At 37.6% G+C, this 16,335-nt stretch overlaps 1 protein-coding gene across 1 annotated transcript in view; it reads left to right on the top strand.

The window, feature by feature from the left end:
- slc12a1 (solute carrier family 12 member 1) overlaps positions 1-16,335 on the top strand; it is a 114,006-nt gene that overhangs the window by 93,533 nt on the left and 4,138 nt on the right. The window contains exons 22-23 of the mRNA XM_045689383.1: positions 15,771-15,882; positions 16,157-16,243. Coding sequence (XP_045545339.1) covers positions 15,771-15,882; positions 16,157-16,243 — 199 coding nt within the window. The remainder of the gene's footprint in view (positions 1-15,770; positions 15,883-16,156; positions 16,244-16,335) is intronic.

The following is a 16,335-nucleotide window of genomic DNA, read 5'->3' as shown; positions in this document are numbered from 1 at the left end:
CCACAGCATGTCTATATCACTCTCTTCATTATAGACCACAGCATGTCTATATCACTATCCTCATTATATACCACAGCATGTCTATATCACTCTTCATAATAGACCACAGCATGTCTATATCACTCTTCATTATAGACCCCAGCATGTCTATATCACTCTCTTCATTATAGACATGCTGTGGTCTATATCACTCTCTTCATTATAGACCCCAGCATTTCTATATCACTCTCTTCATTATAGACCACAGCATGTCTATATCACTCTCTTCATTATAGACCACAGCATGTCTATATCACTCTCATCATTATAGACTACAGCATGTCTATATCATTCTTCATAATAGACAACAGCATGTCTATATCACTCTTCATTATAGACCCCAGCATGTCTATATCACTCTCTTCATTATAGAACACAGCATGTCTATATCACTCTCTTCATTATAGACCCCAGCATGTCTATATCACTCTCTTCATTATAGACCACAGCATGTCTATATCACTCTCTTCATTATAGACCACAGCATGTCTATATCACTCTCATCATTATAGACTACAGCATGTCTATATCATTCTTCATAATAGACAACAGCATGTCTATATCACTCTTCATTATAGACCCCAGCATGTCTATATCACTCTCTTCATTATAGAACACAGCATGTCTATATCACTCTTCATTATAGACCCCAGCATGTCTATATCACTCTCTTAATTATAGACCACGGCATGTCTATATCACTCTCTTCATTATAGACCCCAGCATGTCTCTATCACTCTCTTCATTATAGACCCCAGCATGTCTATATCACTATCTTCATTATATACCACAGCCTGTCTATCAATCTTCATAATAGACCACAGTATGTCTATATCACTCTTCAATATAGACCCCAGCATGTCTATATCACTCTCTTCATTATAGACATGCTGTGGTCTATATCACTCTCTTCATTATAGACTACAGCATGTCTATATCACTCTCTTCATTATAGACCCCAGCATGTCTATATCACTCTCTTCATTATAGACCACAGCATGTCTATATCACTCTCTTCATTATAGACCACAGCATATCTATATCACTCTCTTCATTATAGACTACAGCATGTCTATATCATTCTTCATAATAGACCACAGCATGTCTATATCACTCTTCATTATAGACCACAACATGTCTATATCACTCTCTTCATTATAGACCACAGCATGTCTATATCACTCTTCATTATAGACCACAGCATGTCTATATCACTCTCTTCATTATAGACCCCAGCATGTCTATATCACTCTCTTCATTATAGACCACAGCATGTCTATATTAAATTCTTTATTATAGACCACAGCATGTCTATATCACTCTCTTCATTATAGACTACAGCATGTCTATATCATTCTTCATAATAGACCACAGCATGTCTATATCACTCTTCATTATAGACCACAGCATGTCTATATCACTCTTCATTATAGACCACAGCATGTCTATATCACTCTTCATTATAGACCCCAGCATGTCTATATCACTCTCTTCATTATAGACCACAGCATGTCTATACCACTCTCTTCATTATAGACCACAGCATGTCTATATCACTCTCTTCATTAGACCCCAGCATGTCTCTATCACTCTCTTCATTATAGACCCCAGCATGTCTATATCACTCTCTTCATTATAGACCCCAGCATGTCTATATCACTCTCTTCATTATAGACCACAGCCTGTCTATATCACTATCTTCATTATATACCACAGCATGTCTATATCACTCTCTTCATTATAAACCACAGCATGTCTATATCACTCTCTTCATTATAGACCACAGCATGTCTATATCACTATCCTCATTATATACCACAGCATGTCTATATCACTCTTCATAATAGACCACAGCATGTCTATATCACTCTTCATTATAGACCCCAGCATGTCTATATCACTCTCTTCATTATAGACATGCTGTGGTCTATATCACTCTCTTCATTATAGACTACAGCATGTCTATATCACTCTCTTCATTATAGACCCCAGCATGTCTATATCACTCTCTTCATTATAGACCACAGCATGTCTATATCACTCTCTTCATTATAGACCACAGCATGTCTATATCACTCTCATCATTATAGACTACAGCATGTCTATATCATTCTTCATAATAGACAACAGCATGTCTATATCACTCTTCATTATAGACCCCAGCATGTCTATATCACTCTCTTCATTATAGAACACAGCATGTCTATATCACTCTTCATTATAGACCCCAGCATGTCTATATCACTCTCTTAATTATAGACCACGGCATGTCTATATCACTCTCTTCATTATAGACCCCAGCATGTCTCTATCACTCTCTTCATTATAGACCCCAGCATGTCTATATCACTCTCTTCATTATAGACCCCAGCATGTTTATATCACTCTTCATTATAGACCCCAGCATGTCTATATCACTCTCTTCATTATAGACCACAGCCTGTCTATATCACTATCTTCATCATATACCACAGCATGTCTATATCACTCTTTTCATTATAGACCACAGCATGTCTATATCACTCTCTTCATTATAGACCACAGCCTGTCTATATCACTATCTTCATTATATACCACAGCCTGTCTATCAATCTTCATAATAGACCACAGTATGTCTATATCACTCTTCATTATAGACCCCAGCATGTCTATATCACTCTCTTCATTATAGACATGCTGTGGTCTATATCACTCTCTTCATTATAGACTACAGCATGTCTATATCACTCTCTTCATTATAGACCCCAGCATGTCTATATCACTCTCTTCATTATAGACCACAGCATGTCTATATCACTCTCTTCATTATAGACCACAGCATATCTATATCACTCTCTTCATTATAGACTACAGCATGTCTATATCATTCTTCATAATAGACCACAGCATGTCTATATCACTCTTCATTATAGACCACAGCATGTCTATATCACTCTCTTCATTATAGACCCCAGCATGTCTATATCACTCTCTTCATTATAGACCACAGCATGTCTATATCACTCTCTTCATTATAGACCACAGCATGTCTATATCACTCTTCATTATAGACCACAGCATGTCTATATCACTCTCTTCATTATAGACCCCAGCATGTCTCTATCACTCTCTTCATTATAGACCACAGCATGTCTATATCACTCTTCATTATAGACCCCAGCATGTCTATATCACTCTCTTCATTATAGACCACAGCATGTCTATATCACTCTCTTCATTATAGACTACAGCATGTCTATATTATTCTTCATAATAGACCACAGCATGTCTATATCACTATCTTCATTATATACCACAGCCTGTCTATATCACTCTTCATAATAGACCACAGTATGTCTATATCACTCTTCATTATAGACCCCAGCATGTCTATATCACTCTTCATTATAGACCCCAGCATGTCTATATCACTCTCTTCATTATAGACCCCAGCATGTCTCTATCACTCTCTTCATTATAGACCACAGCATGTCTATATCACTCTTCATTATAGACCCCAGCATGTCTATATCACTCTCTTCATTATAGACCACAGCATGTCTATATCACTCTCTTCATTATAGACTACAGCATGTCTATATTATTCTTCATAATAGACCACAGCATGTCTATATCACTCTCTTCATTATAGACCACAGCATATCTATATCACTCTCTTCATTATAGACTACAGCATGTCTATATCATTCTTCATAATAGACCACAGCATGTCTATATCACTCTTCATTATAGACCACAGCATGTCTATATCACTCTCTTCATTATAGACCCCAGCATGTCTATATCACTCTCTTCATTATAGACCACAGCATGTCTATATCACTCTCTTCATTATAGACCACAGCATGTCTATATCACTCTCTTCATTATAGACCCCAGCATGTCTATATCACTCTTCATTATAGACCCCAGCATGTCTATATCACTCTCTTCATTATAGACCCCAGCATGTCTCTATCACTCTCTTCATTATAGACCACAGCATGTCTATATCACTCTTCATTATAGACCCCAGCATGTCTATATCACTCTCTTCATTATAGACCACAGCATGTCTCTATCACTCTCTTCATTATAGACCCCAGCATGTCTATATCACTCTCTTCATTATAGACCCCAGCATGTCTATATCACTCTTCATTATAGACCCCAGCATGTCTATATCACTCTCTTCATTATAGACATGCTGTGGTCTATATCACTCTCTTCATTATAGACTACAGCATGTCTATATCACTCTCTTCATTATAGACCCCAGCATGTCTATATCACTCTCTTCATTATAGACCACAGCATGTCTATATCACTCTCTTCATTATAGACCACAGCATGTCTATATCACTCTCTTCATTATAGACCACAGCATGTCTATATCACTCTCTTCATTATAGACCACAGCATGTCTATATCACTCTCTTCATTGTAGACCACAGCATGTCTATATCACTATCTTCATTGTATACCACAGCATGTCTATATCACTCTTCATAATAGACCACAGCATGTCTATATCACTCTTCATTATAGACCCCAGCATGTCTATATAACTCTCTTCATTATAGACATGCTGTGGTCTATATCACTATCTTCATTATAGACTACAGCATGTCTATATCACTCTCTTCATTATAGACCACAGCATGTCTATATCAATCTCTTCATTATAGACCACAGCATGTCTATATCACTCTCTTCATCATAGACCACAGCATGTCTATATCACTCTCTTCATTATAGACTACAGCATGTCTATATCATTCTTCATAATAGACCACAGCATGTCTATATCACTCTTCATTATAGACCACAACATGTCTATATCACTCTCTTCATTATAGACTACAGCATGTCTATATCACTCTTCATTATAGACCACAGCATGTCTATATCACTCTCTTCATTATAGACCCCAGCATGTCTATATCACTCTCTTCATTATAGACCACAGCATGTCTATATCAAATTCTTTATTATAGACCACAGCATGTCTATATCACTCTCTTCATTATAGACTACAGCATGTCTATATCATTCTTCATAATAGACCACAGCATGTCTATATCACTCTTCATTATAGACCACAGCATGTCTATATCACTCTTCATTATAGACCACAGCATGTCTATATCACTCTTCATTATAGACCCCAGCATGTCTATATCACTCTCTTCATTATAGACCCCAGCATGTCTATATCACTCTCTTCATTATAGACCCCAGCATGTCTATATCACTCTCTTCATTATAGACCACAGCCTGTCTATATCACTATCTTCATTATATACCACAGCATGTCTATATCACTCTCTTCATTATAAACCACAGCATGTCTATATCACTCTCTTCATTATAGACCACAGCATGTCTATATCACTATCCTCATTATATACCACAGCATGTCTATATCACTCTTCATAATAGACCACAGCATGTCTATATCACTCTTCATTATAGACCCCAGCATGTCTATATCACTCTCTTCATTATAGACATGCTGTGGTCTATATCACTCTCTTCATTATAGACTACAGCATGTCTATATCACTCTCTTCATTATAGACCCCAGCATGTCTATATCACTCTCTTCATTATAGACCACAGCATGTCTATATCACTCTCTTCATTATAGACCACAGCATATCTATATCACTCTCTTCATTATAGACTACAGCATGTCTATATCATTCTTCATAATAGACCACAGCATGTCTATATCACTCTTCATTATAGACCACAGCATGTCTATATCACTCTCTTCATTATAGACCACAGCATGTCTATATCACTCTCTTCATTATAGACCACAGCATGTCTATATCACTCTCTTTATTATAGACCACAGCATGTCTATATCACTCTCTTCATTATAGACCCCAGCATGTCTCTATCACTCTCTTCATTATAGACCACAGCATGTCTATATCACTCTCTTCATTATAGACCCCAGCATGTCTATATCACTCTTCATTATAGACCCCAGCATGTCTATATCACTCTCTTCATTATAGACCCCAGCATGTCTCTATCACTCTCTTCATTATAGACCACAGCATGTCTATATCACTCTTCATTATAGACCCCAGCATGTCTATATCACTCTCTTCATTATAGACCACAGCATGTCTATATCACTCTCTTCATTATAGACTACAGCATGTCTATATTATTCTTCATAATAGACCACAGCATGTCTATATCACTATCTTCAATATATACCACAGCCTGTCTATATCACTCTTCATAATATACCACAGTATGTCTATATCACTCTTCATTATAGACCCCAGCATGTCTATATCACTCTTCATTATAGACCCCAGCATGTCTATATCACTCTCTTCATTATAGACCCCAGCATGTCTCTATCACTCTCTTCATTATAGACCACAGCATGTCTATATCACTCTTCATTATAGACCCCAGCATGTCTATATCACTCTCTTCATTATAGACCACAGCATGTCTATATCACTCTCTTCATTATAGACTACAGCATGTCTATATTATTCTTCATAATAGACCACAGCATGTCTATATCACTCTCTTCATTATAGACCCCAGCATGTCTATATCACTCTCTTCATTATAGACCACAGCATGTCTATATCATTCTTCATAATAGACCACAGCATGTCTATATCACTCTTCATTATAGACCACAGCATGTCTATATCACTCTCTTCATTATAGACCCCAGCATGTCTATATCACTCTCTTCATTATAGACCACAGCATGTCTATATCACTCTCTTCATTATAGACCACAGCATGTCTATATCACTCTCTTCATTATAGACCACAGCATGTCTATATCACTCTCTTCATTATAGACCCCAGCATGTCTATATCACTCTCTTCATTATAGACCACAGCATGTCTATATCACTCTCTTCATTATAGACCACAGCATGTCTATATCACTCTTCATTATAGACCCCAGCATGTCTATATCACTCTCTTCATTATAGACCACAGCATGTCTCTATCACTCTCTTCATTATAGACCCCAGCATGTCTATATCACTCTCTTCATTATAGACCCCAGCATGTCTATATCACTCTTCATTATAGACCCCAGCATGTATATATCACTCTCTTCATTATAGACATGCTGTGGTCTATATCACTCTCTTCATTATAGACTACAGCATGTCTATATCACTCTCTTCATTATAGACCCCAGCATGTCTATATCACTCTCTTCATTATAGACCACAGCATGTCTATATCACTCTCTTCATAATAGACCCCAGCATGTCTATATCACTCTTCATTATAGACCCCAGCATGTCTATATCACTCTCTTCATTATAGACCACAGCATGTCTATATAACTCTCTTCATTATAGACCACAGCATGTCTATATCACTCTCTTCATTATAGACCCCAGCATGTCTATATCACTCTCTTCATTATAGACCACAGCATGTCTATATCACTCTCTTCATTGTAGACCACAGCCTGTCTATATCACTATCTTCATTGTATACCACAGCATGTCTATATCACTCTTCATAATAGACCACAGCATGTCTATATCACTCTTCATTATAGACCCCAGCATGTCTATATAACTCTCTTCATTATAGACATGCTGTGGTCTATATCACTATCTTCATTATAGACTACAGCATGTCTATATCACTCTCTTCATTATAGACCACAGCATGTCTATATCAATCTCTTCATTATAGACCACAGCATGTCTATATCACTCTCTTCATCATAGACCACAGCATGTCTATATCACTCTCTTCATTATAGACTACAGCATGTCTATATCATTCTTCATAATAGACCACAGCATGTCTATATCACTCTTCATTATAGACCACAGCATGTCTATATCACTCTCTTCATTATAGACCACAGCATGTCTATATCACTCTTCATTATAGACCACAGCATGTCTATATCACTCTCTTCATTATAGACCCCAGCATGTCTATATCACTCTCTTCATTATAGACCACAGCATGTCTATATCAAACTCTTTATTATAGACCACAGCATGTCTATATCACTCTCTTCATTATAGACTACAGCATGTCTATATCATTCTTCATAATAGACCACAGCATGTCTATATCACTCTTCATTATAGACCACAGCATGTCTATATCACTCTTCATTATAGACCACAGCATGTCTATATCACTCTTCATTATAGACCACAGCATGTCTATACCACTCTCTTCATTATAGACCACAGCATGTCTATATCACTCTCTTCATTAGACCCCAGCATGTCTCTATCACTCTCTTCATTATAGACCCCAGCATGTCTATATCACTCTCTTCATTATAGACCCCAGCATGTCTATATCACTCTCTTCATTATAGACCACAGCCTGTCTATATCACTATCTTCATTATATACCACAGCATGTCTATATCACTCTCTTCATTATAGACCACAGCATGTCTATATCACTCTCTTCATTATAGACCACAGCATGTCTATATCACTATCCTCATTATATACCACAGCATGTCTATATCACTCTTCATAATAGACCACAGCATGTCTATATCACTCTTCATTATAGACCCCAGCATGTCTATATCACTCTCTTCATTATAGACATGCTGTGGTCTATATCACTCTCTTCATTATAGACTACAGCATGTCTATATCACTCTCTTCATTATAGACCCCAGCATGTCTATATCACTCTCTTCATTATAGACCACAGCATGTCTATATCACTCTCTTCATTATAGACCACAGCATATCTATATCACTCTCTTCATTATAGACTACAGCATGTCTATATCATTCTTCATAATAGACCACAGCATGTCTATATCACTCTTCATTATAGACCACAGCATGTCTATATCACTCTCTTCATTATAGACCCCAGCATGTCTATATCACTCTCTTCATTATAGACCACAGCATGTCTATATCACTCTCTTCATTATAGACCACAGCATGTCTATATCACTCTCTTTATTATAGACCACAGCATGTCTATATCACTCTCTTCATTATAGACCCCAGCATGTCTCTATCACTCTCTTCATTATAGACCACAGCATGTCTATATCACTCTCTTCATTATAGACCCCAGCATGTCTATATCACTCTTCATTATAGACCCCAGCATGTCTATATCACTCTCTTCATTATAGACCCCAGCATGTCTCTATCACTCTCTTCATTATAGACCACAGCATGTCTATATCACTCTTCATTATAGACCCCAGCATGTCTATATCACTCTCTTCATTATAGACCACAGCATGTCTATATCACTCTCTTCATTATAGACTACAGCATGTCTATATTATTCTTCATAATAGACCACAGCATGTCTATATCACTATCTTCATTATATACCACAGCCTGTCTATATCACTCTTCATAATAGACCACAGTATGTCTATATCACTCTTCATTATAGACCCCAGCATGTCTATATCACTCTTCATTATAGACCCCAGCATGTCTATATCACTCTCTTCATTATAGACCCCAGCATGTCTCTATCACTCTCTTCATTATAGACCACAGCATGTCTATATCACTCTTCATTATAGACCCCAGCATGTCTATATCACTCTCTTCATTATAGACCACAGCATGTCTATATCACTCTCTTCATTATAGACTACAGCATGTCTATATTATTCTTCATAATAGACCACAGCATGTCTATATCACTCTCTTCATTATAGACCACAGCATATCTATATCACTCTCTTCATTATAGACTACAGCATGTCTATATCATTCTTCATAATAGACCACAGCATGTCTATATCACTCTTCATTATAGACCACAGCATGTCTATATCACTCTCTTCATTATAGACCCCAGCATGTCTATATCACTCTCTTCATTATAGACCCCAGCATGTCTATATCACTCTCTTCATTATAGACCACAGCATGTCTATATCACTCTCTTTATTATAGACCACAGCATGTCTATATCACTCTCTTCATTATAGACCCCAGCATGTCTATATCACCTCTTCATTATAGACCACAGCATGTCTATATCACTCTCTTCATTATAGACCCCAGCATGTCTCTATCACTCTCTTCATTATAGACCACAGCATGTCTATATCACTCTTCATTATAGACCCCAGCATGTCTATATCACTCTCTTCATTATAGACCACAGCATGTCTCTATCACTCTCTTCATTATAGACCCCAGCATGTCTATATCACTCTCTTCATTATAGACCCCAGCATGTCTATATCACTCTTCATTATAGACCCCAGCATGTCTATATCACTCTCTTCATTATAGACATGCTGTGGTCTATATCACTCTCTTCATTATAGACTACAGCATGTCTATATCACTCTCTTCATTATAGACCCCAGCATGTCTATATCACTCTCTTCATTATAGACCACAGCATGTCTATATCACTCTCTTCATAATAGACCCCAGCATGTCTATATCACTCTTCATTATAGACCCCAGCATGTCTATATCACTCTCTTCATTATAGACCACAGCATGTCTATATCACTCTCTTCATTATAGACCACAGCATGTCTATATCACTCTCTTCATTATAGACCCCAGCATGTCTATATCACTCTCTTCATTATAGACCACAGCATGTCTATATCACTCTCTTCATTGTAGACCACAGCCTGTCTATATCACTATCTTCATTGTATACCACAGCATGTCTATATCACTCTTCATAATAGACCACAGCATGTCTATATCACTCTTCATTATAGACCCCAGCATGTCTATATAACTCTCTTCATTATAGACATGCTGTCTATATCACTCTCTTCATTATAGACTACAGCATGTCTATATCACTCTCTTCATTATAGACCACAGCATGTCTATATCAATCTCTTTATTATAGACCACAGCATGTCTATATCACTCTCTTCATTATAGACCCCAGCATGTCTCTATCACTCTCTTCATTATAGACCACAGCATGTCTATATCACTCTCTTCATTATAGACCACAGCATGTCTATATCACTCTCTTCATTATAGACTACAGCATGTCTATATTATTCTTCATAATAGACCACAGCATGTCTATATCACTATCTTCATTATATACCACAGCCTGTCTATATCACTCTTCATAATAGACCACAGTATGTCTATATCACTCTTCATTATAGACCCCAGCATGTCTATATCACTCTCTTCATTATAGACATGCTGTGGTCTATATCACTCTCTTCATTATAGACCACAGCATGTCTATATCACTCTCTTCATTATAGACCACAGCATGTCTATATCACTCTCTTTATTATAGACCACAGCATGTCTATATCACTCTCTTCATTATAGACCCCAGCATGTCTCTATCACTCTCTTCATTATAGACCACAGCATGTCTATATCACTCTCTTCATTATAGACCCCAGCATGTCTATATCACTCTTCATTATAGACCCCAGCATGTCTATATCACTCTCTTCATTATAGACCCCAGCATGTCTCTATCACTCTCTTCATTATAGACCACAGCATGTCTATATCACTCTTCATTATAGACCCCAGCATGTCTATATCACTCTCTTCATTATAGACCACAGCATGTCTATATCACTCTCTTCATTATAGACTACAGCATGTCTATATTATTCTTCATAATAGACCACAGCATGTCTATATCACTATCTTCATTATATACCACAGCCTGTCTATATCACTCTTCATAATAGACCACAGTATGTCTATATCACTCTTCATTATAGACCCCAGCATGTCTATATCACTCTCTTCATTATAGACATGCTGTGGTCTATATCACTCTCTTCATTATAGACCACAGCATGTCTATATCACTCTCTTCATTATAGACCACAGCATGTCTATATCACTCTCTTTATTATAGACCACAGCATGTCTATATCACTCTCTTCATTATAGACCCCAGCATGTCTCTATCACTCTCTTCATTATAGACCACAGCATGTCTATATCACTCTCTTCATTATAGACCCCAGCATGTCTATATCACTCTTCATTATAGACCCCAGCATGTCTATATCACTCTCTTCATTATAGACCCCAGCATGTCTCTATCACTCTCTTCATTATAGACCACAGCATGTCTATATCACTCTTCATTATAGACCCCAGCATGTCTATATCACTCTCTTCATTATAGACCACAGCATGTCTATATCACTCTCTTCATTATAGACTACAGCATGTCTATATTATTCTTCATAATAGACCACAGCATGTCTATATCACTATCTTCATTATATACCACAGCCTGTCTATATCACTCTTCATAATAGACCACAGTATGTCTATATCACTCTTCATTATAGACCCCAGCATGTCTATATCACTCTTCATTATAGACCCCAGCATGTCTATATCACTCTCTTCATTATAGACCCCAGCATGTCTCTATCACTCTCTTCATTATAGACCACAGCATGTCTATATCACTCTTCATTATAGACCCCAGCATGTCTATATCACTCTCTTCATTATAGACCACAGCATGTCTATATCACTCTCTTCATTATAGACTACAGCATGTCTATATCATTCTTCATAATAGACCACAGCATGTCTATATCACTCTCTTCATTATAGACCACAGCATGTCTATATCACTCTCTTCATTATAGACTACAGCATGTCTATATCATTCTTCATAATAGACCACAGCATGTCTATATCACTCTTCATTATAGACCCCAGCATGTCTATATCACTCTCTTCATTATAGACCACAGCATGTCTATATCACTCTCTTCATTATAGACCCCAGCATGTCTATATCACTCTCTTCATTATAGACCACAGCATGTCTATATCACTCTCTTCATTATAGACCACAGCATGTCTATATCACTCTCTTCATTATAGACCCCAGCATGTCTATATCACTCTTCATTATAGACCCCAGCATGTCTATATCACTCTCTTCATTATAGACCCCAGCATGTCTATATCACTCTCTTCATTATAGACCACAGCATGTCTATATCACTCTTCATTATAGACCCCAGCATGTCTATATCACTCTCTTCATTATAGACCACAGCATGTCTCTATCACTCTCTTCATTATAGACCCCAGCATGTCTATATCACTCTCTTCATTATAGACCCCAGCATGTCTATATCACTCTTCATTATAGACCCCAGCATGTCTATATCACTCTCTTCATTATAGACACATGCTGTGGTCTATATCACTCTCTTCATTATAGACTACAGCATGTCTATATCACTCTCTTCATTATAGACCACAGCATGTCTATATCACTCTCTTCATTATAGACCACAGCATGTCTATATCACTCTCTTCATAATAGACCCCAGCATGTCTATATCACTCTTCATTATAGACCCCAGCATGTCTATATCACTCTCTTCATTATAGACCACAGCATGTCTATATCACTCTCTTCATTATAGACCACAGCATGTCTATATCACTCTCTTCATTATAGACCACAGCATGTCTATATCACTCTCTTCATTATAGACCACAGCATGTCTATATCACTCTCTTCATTGTAGACCACAGCATGTCTATATCACTATCTTCATTGTAGACCACAGCATGTCTATATCACTCTTCATAATAGACCACAGCATGTCTATATCACTCTTCATTATAGACCCCAGCATGTCTATATAACTCTCTTCATTATAGACATGCTGTGGTCTATATCACTATCTTCATTATAGACTACAGCATGTCTATATCACTCTCTTCATTATAGACCACAGCATGTCTATATCAATCTCTTCATTATAGACCACAGCATGTCTCTATCACTCTCTTCATTATAGACCACAGCATGTCTATATCACTCTTCATTATAGACCACAGCATGTCTATATCACTCTCTTCATTATAGACCACAGCATGTCTATATCACTCTCTTCATTATAGACTACAGCATGTCTATATTATTCTTCATAATAGACCACAGCATGTCTATATCACTATCTTCATTATATACCACAGCCTGTCTATATCACTCTTCATAATAGACCACAGTATGTCTATATCACTCTTCATTATAGACCCCAGCATGTCTATATCACTCTCTTCATTATAGACATGCTGTGGTCTATATCACTCTCTTCATTATAGACCACAGCATGTCTATATCACTCTCTTCATTATAGACCACAGCATGTCTATATCACTCTCTTTATTATAGACCACAGCATGTCTATATCACTCTCTTCATTATAGACCCCAGCATGTCTCTATCACTCTCTTCATTATAGACCACAGCATGTCTATATCACTCTCTTCATTATAGACCCCAGCATGTCTATATCACTCTTCATTATAGACCCCAGCATGTCTATATCACTCTCTTCATTATAGACCCCAGCATGTCTCTATCACTCTCTTCATTATAGACCACAGCATGTCTATATCACTCTTCATTATAGACCCCAGCATGTCTATATCACTCTCTTCATTATAGACCACAGCATGTCTATATCACTCTCTTCATTATAGACTACAGCATGTCTATATTATTCTTCATAATAGACCACAGCATGTCTATATCACTATCTTCATTATATACCACAGCCTGTCTATATCACTCTTCATAATAGACCACAGTATGTCTATATCACTCTTCATTATAGACCCCAGCATGTCTATATCACTCTCTTCATTATAGACATGCTGTGGTCTATATCACTCTCTTCATTATAGACTACAGCATGTCTATATCACTCTCTTCATTATAGACCCCAGCATGTCTATATCACTCTCTTCATTATAGACCACAGCATGTCTATATCACTCTCTTCATTATAGACCACAGCATGTCTATATCACTCTCTTCATTATAGACTACAGCATGTCTATATCATTCTTCATAATAGACCACAGCATGTCTATATCACTCTTCATTATAGACCCCAGCATGTCTATATCACTCTTCATTATAGACCCCAGCATGTCTATATCACTCTCTTCATTATAGACCCCAGCATGTCTCTATCACTCTCTTCATTATAGACCACAGCATGTCTATATCACTCTCTTCATTATAGACCACAGCATGTCTATATCACTCTTCATTATAGACCCCAGCATGTCTATATCACACTCTTCATTATAGACCACAGCATGTCTATATCACTCTCTTCATTATAGACCACAGCATGTCTATATCACTCTCTTCATTATAGACCCCAGCATGTCTCTATCACTCTCTTCATTATAGACCCCAGCATGTCTATATCACTCTCTTCATTATAGACCCCAGCATGTCTATATTACTCTTCATTATAGACCCCAGCATGTCTATATCACTCTCTTCATTATAGACCCCAGCATGTCTCTATCACTCTCTTCATTATAGACCACAGCATGTCTATATCACTCTCTTCATTATAGACCACAGCATGTCTATATCACTCTTCATTATAGACCCCAGCATGTCTATATCACACTCTTCATTATAGACCCCAGCATGTCTATATATCACTCTCTTCACATAATAGGCTTATAGAATGAAATAGCTACCTACCTCCCTCCCTCACGCTCTCTCTTTCTCTGCCTGTCTCTCTGTCTGTCTCTCTCTCTCACACACGTTCTGTCTGTCTATCTCTCTCTCACACACTTTATGTCTGTCTGTCTGTCTGTCTGTCTGTCTGTCTGTCTGTCTGTCTGTCTGTCTCTATCTCACTGTCTCTCTCACGGTCTCTCTCTCTCACACACACTGTCTCTCTTTCTCTCATCTGTCTGTCTGTCTGTCAGGTCTAACCCTACTGCTGCCCTACATCCTGACCACCCGTAAGAAGTTCAAGGACTGTAAGATGAGGATCTTCATCGCTGGCCAGCCGGGACGTGTCGAACAGGACAGACATGAGTACATATGATCAATTTCAATCATTTATGAACAGAGGAAGATCCGGAATACAGTCTAATCGTCAACAACCACTAGCCTGGTCCCAGATCTGTTTGTACTTGTCACTAATCCATTGCTGCCATGGTCATGCCACACATTACAATTCCATAAGGAGTTGGCAAGAGAGCAGAAACAGACTGGCTAAACAAGCACATCTTTGGAAATAAGACATGTTATATCGCAGCGCATAGCAGTGGTGATCAGTGTGTGACTCTCTGTGTGTCTGTGTTTATAGGATGAAGTCTCTGCTGGAGAAGTTCAGGATCAAATATGCAGACATCCACGTCATCGACGACATCACCCAAAACCCCAACTCTAACAGGTAATACACACACACACACACACACACACACACACACACACACACACACACACACACACACACACACACACACACACACACACACACACACA

Source organism: Salmo salar, chromosome ssa11 (genome assembly GCF_905237065.1).
Source record: "Salmo salar chromosome ssa11, Ssal_v3.1, whole genome shotgun sequence".
In the NCBI taxonomy this organism is placed as follows: domain Eukaryota; kingdom Metazoa; phylum Chordata; class Actinopteri; order Salmoniformes; family Salmonidae; genus Salmo; species Salmo salar.
Note: the sequence above shows the minus strand (reverse complement) of the source record. Positions and strands in the feature narration are given on the sequence as shown.